The 19,446-nt window shown below is 45.1% G+C and overlaps 1 protein-coding gene across 1 annotated transcript in view; it reads right to left on the bottom strand.

Annotated features, from left to right (window-relative positions):
* Window positions 1-19,446, bottom strand: part of L3MBTL4 (L3MBTL histone methyl-lysine binding protein 4) — a 304,117-nt gene that overhangs the window by 137,075 nt on the left and 147,596 nt on the right. Inside the window, exon 13 of the mRNA XM_030836653.2 lies at window positions 6,874-6,976. Within this exon, the coding sequence (XP_030692513.2) occupies window positions 6,874-6,976 (103 nt within the window). The remainder of the gene's footprint in view (window positions 1-6,873; window positions 6,977-19,446) is intronic.

A 19,446-nucleotide genomic window follows, 5' to 3' on the forward strand; every position in this document is an offset into this window, starting at 1 on the left:
TTCCATGAAGAGCACCCAAACGCCTTAGACCTATCTGACCCCTCACTCCTGAGCAGCAGGTGCTCCTTTCCATTTGTGCTCTTTACGGCGTGACACTGGCGATTCGGGTCCTGCATCCCACCCGGAGCACTGGGGCGGGGGTCCTTACATTCTGACGGTAACTGGCTCTCTGTGTGAAGAATAATCATTGCTTCCTAAGTAAATTACCCTTGTATGTTTTATGGCACAGAGTTAGATCAAGTCTTCCGGAGTCTATGTTCTGCTCATTTAGAAAAAACAACATACCTAGTCCTGGACCCTGGCTTAAGTAGGTTTACATCTTGTAGTCCCAGTATTGTCATCTTTAAATATTTCTATGTAAACAAATACACCTACTTCTTTTTATTCACTATGTAAATTCATTCAAATAAAATGTAAATTGTGTGATAATTTTGTGCCAAAAGTCTTATTTTCATACAGATAAGAACTGATGCAATTTCTTTCAAATAATGGTTTATGCAGCTTCTACTAAACTCTAAACAGCTTTGAATATTATTTTTAACCCCTTGACTATTTACATGAAAACGAAAGTAATCCTGTCTGAAATTCATCTAAAAAGGATACCAAGGGGTCTGCCTGATCTCTGAAAGTGGTATGTTCTCTTCAAACGTCTTCAGCGACATCCTCATGTCACCGTTCTTGTCAGCTGTACAAAACAAGATGCTGACAACTTATTTTAAGAATATTGTTTACTTCCTTTCAAAACACCAAGCCTTCAACATCTGAGTGAGAAATTCTGACATGAAATGTGGAAACAACATTCACTCCTTGCAGGCACATCACTGCCTGGGAGAGTTTCATGGAAAAGCAGCTGAAACAGCCACCTTCCTAAAAGCAGCTTCCCGAAGGCTTTTTGGGAGCACAAGTCAATTGAGTTGTTTTGTATGAAACTGCAGGGGGGCTTCTTGTTCCACTTTTTCTTCATTTTTTAAGACACAAAAATATGTGCTTAAAAATCTTCTTTGCAGGTGAGGGATGACCAGGCAGGAGTCTGAGGCCAGCCAGGGCCGGGCTGCGAGGAGAGAGGCCTGACGTAGTGTGATACGACCAGGTTGTGTTTACCCAAAACCCACCAGGAAGATCAACCATTTAAAAGAAAACATCATACGGAAAGCCGGACAAACGACGGAACAAGAAACCCAAGAGCCGTGGCTCAGGTCGTGACTAGAGACTGTAAAAAGCATCTTATAGAATGCTGACTCTCTGGTAAAGGTACGCATCTGAGACAAGTTAAATAAAAACTTTCATTTTAGAATGTTTAATTTAAGTTCTTCAGGAAACTCAAGCTAGACATGATTATAATAATACATCTAGGATTCTGGGAGAATGCAGCAACACTTTAGAATTCTCATCTCTTGATCTGACATATAAGAAGCAAAATGTGTAATAATAACTTCGGGCGTGTTACAGCAAATTTCTAGCACGTGTAAGAGTGTGTGTGCGTCTGTGTGTGCGTGTGTGTGTGTGTGAGGCATGCTCAACAGATACCACCAAGACATGCACTAAAGAATAATCTTCTTCATCTTTTACAGCTATGTAAGATTTGGACTACAACAACATGAAAACAAAACCCACAGATTATGAATGATATAAAAATTTTTTTACCCAGTTAACTACAAGAGGATTTACATAAATTCTTAAGTTATACACAGAGTCACATAAGTAAACTGACTAACCTAGGAAATGACATTCAGAATGTCATGACCTAGAGTGAATTAAAAACAGATTTGGGCTTCCCTGGTGGTGCAGTGGTCGGGAATCCGTCTGCCAATGCAGGGGACATGGGTTCGAGCCCTGGTCTGGGAAGATCCCACATGCTGCAGAGTAACTGAGCCCATGAGCCACAACTACTGAGTCTGCATACCACAACTACTGAAGCCTGCGTGCCTGGAGCCTGTGCTCCGCAACAAGAGAAGCCACCGCAATGAGAAGCCCACACACCACAATGAAGAGTGAAACCCGCTCGCCGCAACCAGAGAGGGCCCGCATGCAGCAACCAAGACCCAACACAGCCAAAAATAAATAAAATAAATAAATTTATAAAACAAAACAAATTTAGTTGTTAAAAAGAAATCAGTGTATTAACTGAAAATGGAATCAGTCAGTCAATGAGTAACGAGCGCCTCAAAGCTAAAATTGCCAAAGACAGACCGTCACTGAAAGTGATTAAAGCAGGAGACAGAAACGCCCGGTACCTGCGGGAACCGACCTTCCATCACCCGCGACCCCACCCTCCTACACTGCCTTGCGGTCACCACTCCTCCAACAAGAAGTTGCTCCCCCTTCCTTGAGCACAACATAATGTTCAATGTAAGAAAAGCTTTTCACAGGTAAGTCAGAATTTATTTACCTGATGGTCTAAATGCTTTATAAATTCTATATAAAAATGTAAGTCCAAGGAAAACTCAGTTCTCTAATTTTTGTCTTTTTCCATTCTAGAGAGAAGCCAAGTACAGGTGCTCATCGCTTTTTATTTTTCTTTTCTGAGACAATGGAATCACTAAGGTGATTCCATTTTGAAGATGTTCCTTTTTCTTACAGGAGCCCTGCTCCAGCATAACAAGGTCTAGGCCAGCAGAAGAGCTGCAGCCCAGTCACCCGCCGTCACCAGGGGCTGCCCTGTGGATGTGAGGTCTGGATACAAAACATATCCTGCCTCATAGTTCCCTAAAAATGTTCCATCCTTCAACAAAAAACCACAAATAACAAATTCTGGCGAGGATGTGGGGAAAAGGGAACCCTCATGCACTGCTGGTGGGAATGTAAACTGGTGCAGCCACTGTGGAGAACAGTATGGAGGTTCCTCAAAAACTAAAACTAGAGCTACCATATGACCCAGCAATTCCACTCCTAGGTATCTATGCCCCCAAAACGAAAACACTAATTCAAAAAGATACGTGCATCTCACACCAGTCAGAATGGCCATCATCAAAAAATCTACAAACAACAAATGCTGGAGAGGGTGTGGAGAAAAGGGAACCCTCTTGCACTGTTGGTGGGAATGTAAATTGATACACCCATTATGGAGAACAGTATGGAGGTTCCTTAAAAAACTAAAAATAGAACTACCATACGACCCAGCAATCCCACTACTGGGCATATACCCTGAGAAAACCATAATTCAAAAAGAGTCATGTACCAAATGTTCATTGCAGCTCTATTTACCATAGCCAGGACATGGAAGCAACCTAAGTGTCCATCAACAGATGAATGGATAAAGAAGATGTGGCACATATATACAATGGAATATTACTCAGCCATAAAAAGAAACAAAATTGAGTTATTTGCAGTGAGGTGGATGGACCTAGAGTCTGTCATACAGAGCGAAGTAAGTCAGAAAGAGAAAAACAAATACCATATGCTAATACATATATATGGAATCTAAAAAAAAAAAATGGTCATGAAGAACCTAGGGGCAAGATGGGAATAAAGACACAGACCTACTAGAGAATGGACTTGAGGATATGGGGAGAGGGAAGGGTAAGCTGGGACAAAGTGAGAGAGTGGCATGGACATATATGCACTACCAAATGTAAAATAGCTAGCTAGTGGGAAGCAGCCACATAGCACAGGGAGATCAGCTTGGTGCTTTGTGACCACCTAGAGGGGTGGGATAGGGAGGGTGGGAGGGAGGGAGACTCAAGAGGGAAGAGATATGGGGACATATGTATATGTATAACTGATTCACCTTGTTACAAAGCAGAAACTAACACACCATTGTAAAGCAATTATAATCCAATAAAGATGTTTTAAAAAAAGAAAAAAAGATATGTGCAGCTCAATGTTCATATCAGCACTATTCACAATAGCCAAGACATGGAAACAACCTAAGTGTCCATCAACAGATGAATGGATAAAGAAGATGTGGTATATTATATATATATATATATATATATAGGAATATATACATATATAATTGTATATATAATTACATGGAATATATATAATGAAATTTTGCCATTTGCAGCAACATGGATGGACTTGGAGGGCATTATGCTAAATGAAGTAAGTCAGAGAAAGACAAATGTTGTATGATATCACTTATATGTGGAATCTAAAAATTAAAACTAGTGAATATAACAAAAAAGAAAACAGACTCACAGATATAGAGAACTAGTGGTTACCACTGGGCAGAAGGAAGTGGGGAGGGGCAAGATAGGGTTAGGGGATTAAGATGTACAAACTACGTATAAAATAAATAAGCTACAAGGATAAACTGCACAACACAGGGAATATAGCTAATATTTACAATAACTATAAATGGAATATAATCTTTAAAATTGGGAATCACTATGTTGTACACCTGCAATATATAATACTGCATACCAACTATATGTTAATTAAAAAAGTAAAAAAATTTTTTAAAAGTCCCATTCTTCTATCACATGTTCAGTTATCTCATTTTTTTCTAAGCTTCATAGAATGCCTTTTTTAACAAACACTTCTTTATTTTTACATTTTTCTGGTTTCTTCCAAAGTTCTGATGCCAACCCGGCAAAGGCTACTTGCTGGAGAGAACCACGTCAGATATTCTCACATTATTCATAATTAGATACTATAACTAAGAACAGCAATCAGACCCACTTGGGCCATACTGGATGAGAAAGTTCAGGGAAGCTGCTGAAACACAGTGGAGTGTGCCCACTGTGATCTGATCCATGTTTTCAGAATCCAAGTAGGGGAAGGTGAATAACCTACACATAAGAATCGCGGTCGGGGGGGAGGGGGGCAAGTCAGCTGGGGTGAGTGAGCTCCTCGGCGGTCCCAGGAGCGGCCCAGGTGATGTCTGTGACCCCAGCCCTGGTGCCACAGGCGGGCAACTGCAGAGGACAATAAGGGACAGACCGACCACCACGTACTGGCCGGCTCACTCTGAGGATAATGATTCAAGCTTTGAAGGAGGCACTAGGATGTCCAGTTATCCATCCAGAAGTACCTGGCACTCAGAAATCCACCGTGAGGAGGCAGAACCTGGTACGCTCTCTCAGGGCTGTCCAGAGGAACTTTCTGGGCCGTCCAATGCGGCAGCCACAAGCCACAGGCGGCTCCTGAGCAACTGAGATGTGGCTACTGCGACTGAGAAACTGAAATTTTCATTATTTTTTATTGTAATTAATTTCCATGTAAACAGACCCATATGACTAGAACTACCATGTTGGACTTTGCAGCTCTAGGTTTTTAAAAACTAACATAAACACACAAGAAAAGCCTGAAGAAGATTATTCACAGCCACACACCCCTAGTAATGTCTGTAAAGTGGTTCTATCGACAGGGTCCTCACCTCACACAGACCCCGACCCGATGATGGGATGGCTCTTTCCCCCACCTGCTCCCCCGTGTCCTTTTCTCTCTTCCTCCCTTCCCTCGTACAGAACTCCAGCTTCACCACCAGGGCCTCTCTTATAACCTGCGAGTCCTGCACTTGTCCAAGTAACCAAGGTGTCTACATGTCTTCAATTTCTTTCTTTTTTATGGTTGCTATATTATAATCTTTTAAGTGTTAGCGTTTTCTTTTAATTTTCAACTTTTTATTGATGTATAATATATTCATAAAGAAAAGTACAAGTATTATTAGTGTACTTAAGCTCAATGAATTTTCACAAGTTGAATACATCCCTGGTTATCAGCACCAGATCAAGAAACAATATTACCAACACCTTGGAAGCCCCCTTTTTGAGCGGAGAACTCAAGAAATGCTGCACCACCAAGGTTCTTAATGATACAAGTGTTGTGTGGAAAAACATGGGCATCCAGGAGGCCAAGTCAAACGGAGATTCACGAGGGTCTGATTTTGAATGCAAAGAAGCTTATGTAATACACTAACCAATCTGTGTCACTTTTTCAAACATGTGCAAGAGTAGGTATTTGATTTTTAAATATCTGTGACAAAAGACTTAGAACTCTTTCAAGTAAGTGTATTATATTTACACATATAACATATTTATGTACATCAGCATTACTTCTTATAGTAACACTTGCTTTGATTCATTTAGAGCTGTTTGAAGCACTGGTTTCCAGACCTGCAAGCACCTGACGCAGCGACGACTTCTCTGTGGATCTCTTTTATCCAAACAAACATTTCCTTGTTTCACATATATGATTTATCCTTTTCTCTTCATAGTTATCTATGTGTTTGTTTTATCTGTTCGTGTATTTGGACAAATCTGATGTCAATTCTGTTCAGCTTTAATTTACATATTCTGTAACTAGATCACCAATATGAATAATTTATCTATACGTTACTTTACCACTTGATGGTGACAGAAAAAGCAGCGAGGACTTCAACACTTATTTGTACTTATTTTTCATTATGAGCACTATCCTCCCCATACTATTATCACATATTTAAAACACAGGCATATTCTGCAACATAACTTCACGCTATTTTTTATCCTATAACAGAATTATCTCCTCCCCAAATAAATAAAAGATAGAGAAAAAGAAACAGAGGCAAGGTGAGAGCCAGGGGCGAAGCGGCAGGAGGTTCTGGACTTTCTTAAGAAGGTGGCGAGACGGGCAGCTGTTGTGGGGAGGATTCAGGAGCACGAGGGACGAAGGGTGGGGCACGTGTGCACCTGCTGAGACAAGTGTCAGAGGGCAGAGGCCCTGGGAAGCCTGGTGGTCTGGGCCGGGCCTCAGGAGGCCAAAAGGCCCAGAGGAAGGCGGGCTGGGCAAACACGGGAAATGTTGAAGAGGGGCCTCGGGACAGCGATGGGGGAGTATGATGGGGAGGTGTCTGGCTCCCAGAGGGTCATTACAATGCTTCCTACAGCTGCTAATCTGCATCATGTTTCAGTTCATCCCTGAAATAATTTAAATAAGAAAAAATTTTACCTGTGATGTCCTGAATACCGTGGACCACGGATATGGCCTATCCCTCGGCACCCTGGAGTGGGACAAACAGCTTGACCTGGAAGGATTTTCACATCATTTGCCCCTTCAGGAAGTAAAAGAACATACCTTGAAAACACCCTCAGCAAAGAAGAACTGGAAAGACTAAAATATGCAAATGATATTCATCAAGACTTTTCAAATTAAAAACAAACCGTCACCGGAAACACTTATTGGGTACTTGTGATGTTTTATAAAACGATTTAGCAGAAAATATCAGTGCTGTAATGGATAATATAAACAGCAACTAACATCAGAGGCTGAGCAAAATGAATAGGCATTGAAGAAATTTAAGTGAAAAAAAAAACCCAGAAGAACATGACCTGTCTTCAACAGAATAACACTGGCAAAGGCAACACAGCCATGAGCTGAGCAGGTGAGCGGGTGAGGTCTGGTTTGTGGCTCCCCATGAAACTCCCACTCAGCCACAGCAAGGCTCCCCCAAAGGGTGGACAGAAACTGAACCAGCAAATGGGGCGCAGAGAAGACAGTGACATGGCCCTCCCTGTGCCACTCAAGTGTGTCCCAGCAGCTGAAGAGCCAACTGCCTGACCATTCTGTACTGGGCTGTGCTGTGCTACATACACTATATGATACCATTCTATACAGACCATATCATACTGTCCTGTACCATACTGTATATATATAGCATACTCTACTATACTGCACTATACTATACTGTAATACACTATCCTAAACTATACACACTACACTTCATACGCTACACCGTACAATACTATATATACTATATTATACTATATATACTATACTATTCTATACTTTACTGTCAATATATATGCAATATTATAGTATACGACATATACTACACTAAACAATACATAATGAATCCAGGCCAGAGATGAATTCCATCAAGCCCAAGAGGCAATGTAAAGAGTATCAGGATTGAAACCCCCTTGCTCTGTTCTGTGATTTTTCTCAGTCTGGTTTCCCCTTCCCTCTCCTCCCCTCCCCCCTACACACACACACACACACACACACACACACACACACACACACTCTCTCTCTCTCTCTCTCTCTCTCTCTCTCTCTCTCTCTCTGGCTCCTGGAATGTGCTACCCCCTCCTGTCATGCTGCTCTGGGCCTCGTTTGATGAAGATCCCACACCTTCCCCCTCCCTCCCCAGCTCTCAGATTTCTGTCTCCTGTTCAAGCTCCTGGGTCCTTGTCCTCATCTCAATACTTTCTCCGACTCCCAGCTCTGATTTAACTTGCCTGTGGGGTGAAGACATTGCACCCTGCAGCTTCTTCAGGAGGAGACGTGCATTTTCTCACACTCCACGTGCCCCGGGACTGGCAGAGAGAATAGTGCCCTCTTTTCCCGGCACCCGTCCTCGACTGTGCTTCCTCCCTGCTCCTCGAAGACTCCTGATGCAACAGGCCCCAACACCGCTGGCCTCTCGTGGCCCACCCCCCAGCCCCCAGCCCCCACCGCTCAGCAAGACCTCGGCCCGGCTCCCCGGGTGCCGCTCCGTCCCTGCTCCACCGTCGCCCGAGGCGGCCCCAGCACCCGCCCTCCCGGTTGTCCTACCCCATCTGCTGCCCTCACAGATCATTAACCGGCTCATCCTCATGGGCCACGTCCCCAAACCCGGCTGGGCCGCACACGCAGAGAAAACCCTCCGGATCTCGTCGCCACCCAGCACGGCACCGCTTCCCAAATCGTCTCGCAGTCAGGCTGCTTTTACTCCGGTAACCCCGCTGCTGAGGCTCTTTCCAACATCACGGGGACCTCCAGGCCACTGATCTCCCTTCCTTCCCACCATCAGTCCCCTCGCATCACGACTCCCTTCCCTTGTCTGAGTCTATCCACCAGTATTCGACCTTCTGTTGCACGTGACATAAACTCTCTTGCCTCTCTGACCTTTTATCACATCTGGTTGTGAAAAAAAAAAGCCAGCCATGAATCAGTTGTGTTATCCTGCTGCTCTGTGTTCTTCATAACTAACTCTTCTGGGAAAAATTACACAGCAGTGTGGATTAGGTGTGATCAAAACGTCTGTCTTCAGTATCACCTGAGCCCTCCAGGCTCTCCCAAACCTCCCACTGACCTCCCTGCTCCGGGACTCAGTTGCTGACTCTCCTGCTGCTTCACCGAGAAAACAGGAGCCTGCTCACCCGTGGGCCTTCCTCCCCCCCTTCCCTCCCATCACAGTGCAGGGAGCAGTCTGCCCTCCCCCGAGCGAACCCTCAGCGTTTAGGTTAGGATCTCATCTTCCTCCCACTCTTCAGGAGCTTTGGGCTATCAAATATTCTAATTGCCCCTTGACTACTGATCCCTTTCTACCAACACTTAAACACACTCCAGTTTCCCCCGTGGAGCCACATCCCCTTTGGCTGCTGTTCCCTCTTCTCCTGTTCACAGCCAGACTTCTCAGGAGGTTCTCTCTACTTGCTCACATCCCATTTCTTGAACCACATCAGCCTGTCTTCTGAGGTCACCCGTGACCTCTCAGCATTAGGCCCAACACACGCTGCTGAGAGCACACCACACTCAGTGCCTTGGCGCTAGGCTGACCACAGCTGGCTACCGCCTTCTTGAACTGTTACTGTCCACTGGCTCTGGTGACATCACACTCTCGCCATCAGCATGTGGGCATTCTCTTCTTTGCCAGCTTTTCATCCTCTGGTGAAATTTAAAATGGCAGAGAACCCCAAGGTTTGTTCCTGGGCCATCCATTTCTTCGTTCACCAAATATATGCTATAGATGCTCAGAGGCTACAGCCCAGACACTCTGTTCGTTCTAGACCAATGCATCCAACTCTTCACCCAACATCTCTGTTGGGAATCTCTTAAAGGCATTTCAAATTCAACATGTTCAAAACTGAAGTCACCGCCTGGTCCCCAAACTTCTTTTCCTCTAGAGCCATTCGTCTCAATAAACTGCATTAATTCTTGACATCTTTCCTGCCCTCATTTCACTCCACCCAACTTCCGGCCAATTCTCAATCTCTTAGGTATTTCCACCTGCCAACTTATTCCCATCACTACTGGGTGCCCTGACCCAAGCCATCATTGCCTCCCCCTTTAACGACCTCAGCACCATCCTTCATTCAGTCCAAGTCCCCATCTTGCAACCAGAGTGACATCTTCAAAACACAAATCTCACTGCATCACTTCCCTCTTAGCTTCTTTCAATGGCTTCTCATGGCTCTTGGGATTAAGTCCCAAATCCTTAGCCTGGCCTACCTGATCCCAACTCCTATCTACTTCTCTAGATGCGTCTTACTTGATCTTTCCCCTTACTCAATATTCTGCATCTATACTGGCCTTTTCCTGTCCCTTGAACCCACCAGGTTCTTTCACAGCTGAGAGCACTTGCATGCTGGAATGACCTTCCTACCTCTCAGCCTGGAAAACTCCTACTCATCTTTCAGGTCACAGCTTACATTTCACTTCCTCAGGCTAACTTCCAAGAGTAGGTTAGGTTCCCTTTTTTAATAGCACTTACCTCTACTACAAATTAAATGATGTATTTGTTTAGTGTCTCTCTCGCTCTCTCTCATATTAGAATCGTGAGCTGCGAGCCTGGGTGTACTGCACCATTGTGTCGGCACTGCCTAGTATGTCACATAGTCACTGCTCAGGACATGCTCACTGAATGACTCGATGAGCCTTCCATACCTCTTCCCTCAAGATGCTCAGAGTCTAGAAGAGAGGCTGACATAGAAACCAGAAATTGGCATTACAGTACGATTCTGTTGCAGAAAAGTACTGACCAAGGCTGGGTCCCAGTGTATGATGCTGTTAGAACAAATATTTGCACCTCAAATAGATTTTTGTTAAATTTACTGAACAATAGGAAAGTATGCCTTAGACACTTATTACACCCTCACAACTCTGTGAAACACCTTGAGGGATAAGCAGAAATAAGAGCTGCCCTACCCCAAGGTAGCTTTCAGAAAGAGCTTGGAAAAAGAAAACAATTATTAAACAAATGAATGTTTAAAACTTGTAAACAAGCCCCTAATCAAGAAGTATTGTGTCAAACAGTAAAAAAAAAAAAAAAAAAAAATCTATGAGAAAAGAAAGAAACACAGGGTATAAAGAGACTTTTCTCCAAACCGTGCCTCACAACACGCTCCCAAGGCCACCAGCACAAAGGCCTAGAACCTAAACCCACAGACAGGCCAACAAGCCAGTGCCCACCTGCCAGCCCAGATGCAGCTCTGTGCAGACAACGTTTCAGCAGCCTCCCAATGAAGGCTACTGAGTATTTCAGGACTATTTTAATGCACTTGATTCAATCAAGGCTTGAAGTGATATTTTATCAATTTCATCAAATATTTATCAATGCATATTTATCTCCAGATCCCTGATGGGTGTCGTAATTCTCTCCTTGTAGGATCTGTAAGGAGAGGCGTGACCCCGACTATCGGAGAAGAGTTATTTCATTAAGAACCACAGCAAGGACATACAAAGAAGAAGTCAAGGAGAACATGCAATGAAAATGCACAGAACCTAACAGTTTTCTTGGTAATTTTGTATGATGCAGTTTAATGGGTTGACTCGATGGTGAATTAGACAGAGAACCATCTGTTGGGAAAAAGAAACCGGTAAATTCTGTAATAGTTCATGTTATTGCCTCTAGGAAAAAAGGGAACCTATGATAAAATTAATGCTTTTCCCCAGAAAGTAACTGCATTTTTGCCAAGAATATCTTACTTGTAACTTGGCTATTTGGAGAATTAGGTCTCAAGAAAAAATGTTCTCAGCTCGAAATCCCTTCCTTAGAGAGAGCATCGCTGACCGTATCACCCTTTCTTGCCTTCTTTTTACCACTTTGCCTGAAATGCCCTCCCTAGTCTATCTGCTCATCGCCTGGCAGGTGAGTCCGGGGCAGAAGGACATCCGCCTCATCTAGCTTGTTAACCGCTGCACCCCACCTGCCGCAGTAGGGACGGCACGCAGGAGACGCTGAATAAGAGTGTGGTTTGTGAACGAATGAATAACTACAAAGACAGCAACAGTGACCACCTCTAAGCGCTGTTTTGGTACATCCTGACCACAGTGCTGTGAGATAATCACATATTATTCTCATTTCAGAGCTTAGATTGTCTAAAATCAATCTTCAGTCTGCTAACTACTGCGAGCTACTCGCTAAAACCAGCAGCATCAATAGCTCCTCATTTATTCCAAGTCTTCTACGAAAATTTTACTCAGGCAGGAGTACATCTGATGGTAGACCTGTTGCTGCAAGGGAAAAAAGAAATGGAAAATACCCCTGTGAACTGGAAATTACCTGAGTAACGAACAATGTTTGTACTAACGCAAGACCACAACAAAGCATCCTCACGGACCCCCATTCTCACAGAGTTCCTCTGTTACCACAGCTGCCAGGGCAGACGCTGCAGGTGCCCACCCAACACCCGTTCCCCGAGCCCTCCTTGATAAGGAGCCCTGACTCAGCTCAGGGCAGCAGCGTGCCCACACCTGGCTGACACGGCCGCCTTTCCCAGCCTCTTTCACACCCGCAAGTGGCAGTACAGTCTAAGGGGAGGGCAATGCTGGATGTTCATAAATACTTTTTTTGCCTACTTTTAGGTGATGCTATGCTGCTTTGCCCGTTTCCCCCTTCCTCAATCTTCACAGAACGTAGATATAAGGGCTCATGAGGTGACAAGCACAAGGACAGAAGCAAACGTGTTGAAGAGGGCAGAGAATGAAGGATGACGGAGCCTGGACCCAGGACCTGCCAGCGTGGGCCTAGCACATCAGTGTCTGTCATGTAGGAAAAACAACCCTCTCTTTGATGAAGGTATTGTGAACAGATTTTTATGTTACTTGCGGCTGAAGAAGCCCTACAATAAAACAGCAATTGCATTTTGTTTTTCCTTTTGTGAAATCAAGGAATTGCTCTAAAACAAAAACTAGGGTTGCATGTGAGTGGTAGACCTGTTGTGATGTAAAGATGATGTAAGGGGTCAAAGGCAAAATCAAGAAATACAAGAGGCTGTTCTCGTCTCTAGAAAATGAGAAAGGGAGCGGTCCTTATTTCAAAATGGCCTGAACTGGCAACTGGGAGCGATGTGGATGAGAAGGGTCCTCATCCCAGCCAGGATGGGGTAGAAGCTGAAATCATCTCCCTCCTTCTGAGCAGAAAGCAGTTTCCTCTCCCAACTGTTATTTGGTACAGAGATGACCCAGAGCAGAATGACAACACTGACACTGACTGAAGCAAATTAAGATGATCTATTCACTTAAACATATAAGTGAGCCCCAGATTGATGCCGGCCAGCACTGCAAGTAAGGATCGAGCAGCAACATTCTTAGCCTTATTTCAACCCTCATTACCCGCTGCTGGAAAGGATGCAGTTCAACCCCAGTCACTTAGCAAGCGTTTTATGGAGAAATGACATTAGCACCCGGTGGTAATAGCCACTAGAGTGGATACAGAAAAGGAAAACAGATTCAAATGTCACTGATAACAGACAAGAAAGATACATTATTTCTTCTTAATTTTAAAATAAAAACAACCACTGAGGATTATTCATTCATTTAAAGAGATACCAAGTGCCTGTTATGTGTACCCTGGATGCTAGAGATACGGTGAACTAAATAGAAGACCTGCCCGCTTTGAGCTCACCTTCTGGTGCCAGAGACAGAGTAAACTACAAATAGAAACAGTGTAGGGCTTCCCTGGTGGCGCAGTGGTTGAGAGTCCGCCTGCCGATGCAGGAGACACGGGTTCGTGCCCCGGTCCGGGAAGATCCCACATGCCGCAGAGCGGCTGGGCCCGTGAGCCATGGCCACTGAGCCTGCACGTCAGGAGCCTGTGCTCTGCAACGGGAGGGGCCACAACAGTGAGAGGCCCGTGTACAGCAAAAAAAAAAAAAAAAAAAGAAAAGAAACAGTGTAACATCAGTGACGGTGCGAGGGAGGAAGAGAAAGTGACCGGGTGGCAGTGGGGACCCTGGTTCAAGGCAGAGTCATCAAGGAAGAGGTCCTGATGTTCGGACAGGATCCTGTGTGCAGTGAAGGCACGAGCCGTCCTGGGACAACAGCAGGAAGGCCAGCGTGGCCGGAGCCGCATGGACAATGGAAAGGGCGCAAGAGCGAGGTGGCGAGGGCCACGGTGAGGCCTCCGCTGGACGCCGGGCTTGACAGGGCACGTCTGAAGGACCGAGTGGGGAGTGAGTCACTGAGGACTGAACTTACTGCAGCCTGTTCTTTGAGCAGTGCTTACTTCTTCTACGCAGAGCTCAGGAAGGGCTACAGGCTGGCTCTATGCTGTGGTTGAGGCATCCGTGCCTGGCATTAAAGCCGTGACCAGGATCAGAGAGATTCTTAACTGCTGGTAGTTAAGGGATGTCTGGAACCTTGAGGTGGGAGCCAGTGATCTGCGATGTTCTGAGCTCCGGTTTCTACCCACGTGGCCCGATCCCCAAATGAACATGACTCACAGGATGCCACCCCTAGGCACCTGCATGCAGGGGAGATGCTAGATGGATACAGAGCAGGTTAAAACTGCATTTCCCTCATGCGAGCTACACTGAGAGGTGGGGAGCAACGTGGAGAAAAGTTATTTCAACCACATCCTTCCCTGAGATGCCATAGTGAGTTTGTGTCCGTGGAGCGGAGGAGAGGCCTGAGGACTGAGCTCTGGGCGACAAAACAGGTAGAGACTAAAAGGAAGGAGGAGGGAGGAGGCCGGGAAGCCATGCGCCCGGGGCCAAGGCACGAAGGCTGTGATGCCTGGGGCTTGCAGTGGACAGACACCAACAAGCCAGACTGACCTTCAAGGGAGAAGGGAGAGAAGAAAGGGGGAAACAATGGCACAAACTACTTTTTTGAGGAGTTTTAGTAGAAAAGGTGATATGAAAGTGGGTTGTGGTCAAGAAGGTGTTTTCCTTACTGTTTCTCTTTGAGTGATGATGGGAATGTTTCCGTAGAAGGAACCTGACAATGTAGAAGGAGAGGGTGTAGTTGTGGGGAAAGGTCCTTGAGTCACGGCCAGCGAGGCCCGAGCATGGCCGGCCTCCAGGGAAGGAAGGCAGCGTGTGGGGACGGGAGGACCAGCTTCTCCACTGAGAGCTTTTGTTTTCTCAGTCAAATAGGCAGTGAGATCATCAGCTGAGATTAAGGGCAAGGAGAGCAACAGGATTAAATCTAGGACTAAACATTTAAAAATAAAGCAAACTGGAAATATGCACATGTTTTCACTCCAAGTAATTAAGCTTCCGCTATCTTTATTTTGGATTGGAAACTTTTAGGCTAGTATCCTGTTTTGTTTTGTTTTTTCCCGCCCCACCCCCCAGGAAATTTATATCATAGTTTGCTAAAAAGATTTAATGAAATAATTACCCCAAATGTTGGAGGATGCAAATAATAAGCATATCATTCCAACTGAAATTATAGGTTAATCATACCTATTCTCGATCTCCTGATGAAATTAGGGACAATAAACACCTGTTGTGCTATAATAATGAGTTCCTCAAAAAGAAGAAGAAAATAATGTAACCAAGCACCATGGCTGCCTGTACTAGGTTTCAGGCTGTCAGATTTCATGATATATAAATGAAATAGAACAATAATTTTCTGAAATGGGAATGCAGTAAAATAATGTTTTAAAAGGATTCTAAAAATGTAAATATCAGCTGATCTAAAAAACCTTTAAAGTATAACAAGGGCAGTAATAGTAGAAGAGGGTGAACTAACCACCTACCTAAGGCAGGAAAACATTTAGAAGGAGGAAGAGTTGGGAAAGACCAGTGGACTTAACAGTAATCACACTGGTTCCACCTCACAGAGTGCCCTGGGGTAAGAAGAGACAGCAGCGTGGACAGAGCAGACCCGAGAGAGCTTCTGAGCAGCCACGGTGAAAAGTGAAACATGTCACATGGGGGCTTTGCTCCATATTTAAAAGGAGACAGCAGAGTAGCTGGCAAAGATTTTCTTAGCAAAATATAATAAAATGCACTCATCACATGTAGAGTTTTAAATGAGAGACCGAATGGCACAGTGTGCAGCTGGTAAACTACACAAGGATCCTGGGCAGGGAAGGTCTCCTGTCTACGTGCGGGCACAGGACCAGGGAGACCAGGGTTTTGCTGGAAAATGGGGCGATTTGGCCCAAGGGACCAGATGAAAGCACCGTAGACCTGGCCGTGCACTGGCCTGAGCCACCGTGAGGAGGATACAAGGCTGGGAGGAAGTGTGAGTGGTGGTACGTGACATATGGCTGTAATGACATTAAGGACAGAGGGAGAAATACACGTTTGAGCCCATACACCTCTCCTTCAAACATTCTAAAGTAAAGAATTTGTACCATCCATTTAAAAACACAAGACTAGGCTCTTTTTTTTCATTACTGAATAGCACAGGCCTTCATAAAATGCCAACCTGCCTTGTAACCCGTTTTTAACCTTTCAAAAACTCAGGAAAGTGACCTCCTTGATTTATGGAAGGGGAAACTGGGAGGGGTCCACAGAGATCACACAGAAGCACAGAATTTTAGGAGCAGAAGAGTCGTGAGACACAGGCACACAGAGAAATTGGTTTACACGTAACTGAAGTAAATTGAATGAAACCTACTTCTTTCAATAACTGATAACTGTACTGTGAGGAACTGAAGGGTAATACAGCATCGGAAAGCATCCAGTACAAATACTGTTTCACTAGACGGTCCTATTTCATTTTTTTCATTATTTTTAAGAAAGAAATCAAAGCAGATGCACTTGTCTTCTAAACCTTAACTTTTACACAAATTCTCTCTCAAAGATAATATAAAAAACCAAGACTACTTTCTTACTTTCTGAAACTCCTAATTTAGCTGATCTTTTATATGAAAACCGCTTTTATTTTTAAATGACAAAAGTGGTGCTTGGTTTATGTAAATGGATTACTCCCACCTAATCTAAGTGAAAATGCTGCAATCCACCCCCTCCTCTCCTCTGATTCTCCTGCATTCTCTCTCCCACTCTCGATTTCATTTCTTGGTTTCTACTTCTCTCTCTTCCCCCCCGCTCCCCCAACTGTGCCTTGTGCAACAAGATACTAAATAAACAGAAGCCACAAGGCTGTCCTTATTCCCAGGATTTTCCTTATTCATATGAAGGGAGATAACGGACAGGTCTAAAACTGTAAGTAAACCACGGTTGCTTATGACTTGTTTTTGAGGTTTCCCAATCCTTGAACTAATTGTCCCCCCTTTTACTAAAAGAGGAAATTAGTTAATAAGTTCCATTTTCACTGAAAGTGTCACACATGATTTGCTGACTAAAAAATCAAACTGATTAGTTGCTGACAGAAACGTCATCTGTTCTCGTAACCAAACATGTATAAATATAAAAGTTATTTAGAAGAATTAAACACACCCTATAACTCAAGACTCCAAAGTGGGGTAATTAGAACACCATCCCAATAACCTGCAGATTACACCTAAAGCAGGTACCACGGCACCCACAGTCCCTCCTCAAACTGGCCTTGACCTCGTGTGCCCACACTAAGAACTTTCCTCACCACGGAGCTTTTGGACATTCTTAATGGAAAATGCTCGGAGTCGCTTGAGAAACACTTTTAAATACTTATTAATAATTACGTTTCTCCCCATGGTTCCTACTCTAATCCTAAATTGACAGTTAATGAAGTTCCCACGTCGAATGACTTGAGAACAGTGTTGTCAGAACTGCCACGTTTCTAAGGGGAAGGAAGCCTCCCTCCTCCGTCGTGTCTGTAACAGATGCTCCGATGAAACGGGAGGAGCTGCTCACCTTCCCCCCCTGCCCCCCGCCCCCGAGACCCAAGCCCAGATCACAGTGACTCTGAATCAGGCTGGATTTCAGGCCTGAGAGACAACAGCCCTTCCTGGGTGTGTCAGAGCTGCCCCGGGGAGGGGAGCTCCATGGAGGTGACACCATCGGCCGGGCCTCCACGTGCTGCCGGACGGAAAGAGCAAATAACAGACACAAAGGCCTCCGTTCCGAGAAGGCGCCCGTCGCAGGCTCTGACCACCCCGAGCCTGACTTGCCTCTGGCTGGGCGAGCGTCCCCGGAGCACGGACCCTCACTGCCCTGTCGGTCCGGTCGGAACACCTGGTCAGAGACCATGGACACGGCAGGATCCCAAGAGCCTGGGAGTCCACCAGAGGACAGAGGCAGGGGCACAAAGATGTTCAAATATAGAAATCTCCAGGTCCCACAAAATCAGAATTCCAGAGGCAAGCTTCTGAATCTTATTGCTTAAGTGTTCCCCATCCAGGCTGGGAACCACTGCCCGAGTCCATCTGGTTATTTTTGCAAGGAAGGAAATAAAGGGTTAGAAGTTTAAATAATTAGTGCTAGACCATAACTCGTATTTTGGCGGTTCGGACAAGAATTTAAGGCTCCTGGCTTGCAGCTCTGGGCTCTTTCCCTCTGCTACACTGCCCCATAAGTAACTGCTATAATCTCAACTTTTATACATTTATACACACAATCTTTCTTAGTCAACCATCCCTAGCTTTAAAAGACAGCAGGAGTAGCCACGCATGTCAAAGTCGTCGTCACACACCTGAAATGAACAGAATGAAGTCTGGGTGATCACACCAGGCCACCGCGGATGGATATGGGAAGGAGCACGAGCTCGGAGTCAGAGACCCCACTCCTCTCCTCAGCCCCCTGCCCCGTGCTCCCCATAATGGGAGCAGACACCCCAGCTCATGATGGCCCGGGTGTTCACAATGCGGTACCCACAACAGGACCCTCACCTCACACCCATCACTCACCTCCCCGACCCTGCCGACCGTCTAGCTGGCTGATGGACGGGTAACCCCCTGTGCTGGCCTTACACAAACACACTCTTCAGTAACTGTGACTGAACACTTTTTTTCGCCTCACTTGCTGAATTTAGAAGCTACCCCTAGAATAAGAGGTGACTCCACTGTGTTGCTAAATTTTCCCTGGATGCCTGGCATTGCATAAAATTTGGTCAGAGGAATTATATTTAAAAAGTCCCCTCCCGTTCTGATGATTTTCATTACAAAACAGGTCCATTGACGTGAAAAAGAGGACGATGACTTCAAAGAAAATGATGGAGGATGTTCTCACCAATCCAGAAAACACAATGCACATTGAAGAACAGAAACTTGCAAAACCACGTTTCTTTTACTCAGCTTTACAATTCCTCAGGACATAAAGGCTTTTCAAGTCCAGGAAAACAGCCGAGTAAACCAGCAATAAGGAGAATGTAGGATGATTCAAGGGCACGGTGTCCTGAAGGAGAGGGTCAGGGCTGCAGAAGGACAAGTGGCATGCTATCAGCAGCTGTGTCCTGCTCAATGCCTTCAACTGTTTGGTGCTGACAGAAATAATGGTGCAGAGAGAAAATGTCTGTGAAGGGATGACGCCAGTCAAATTAGGAGCATTCTAAAGAATGCTCTAGGGCTGGCGAGATGCAGGAGAGGACAGCAGGCCGCTGGCCCGGCCTCGGCAGCTCTGACCGTGTGTCTGCAGCCTCGGCCCAAGGAGCTCCCAGACACGTGGGTCCCGGGAGCAGGGCATGGAGGAGAGGTCTGTGGTC

This window comes from Globicephala melas, chromosome 13 (assembly GCF_963455315.2).
Source record: "Globicephala melas chromosome 13, mGloMel1.2, whole genome shotgun sequence".
Lineage (NCBI taxonomy): Eukaryota > Metazoa > Chordata > Mammalia > Artiodactyla > Delphinidae > Globicephala > Globicephala melas.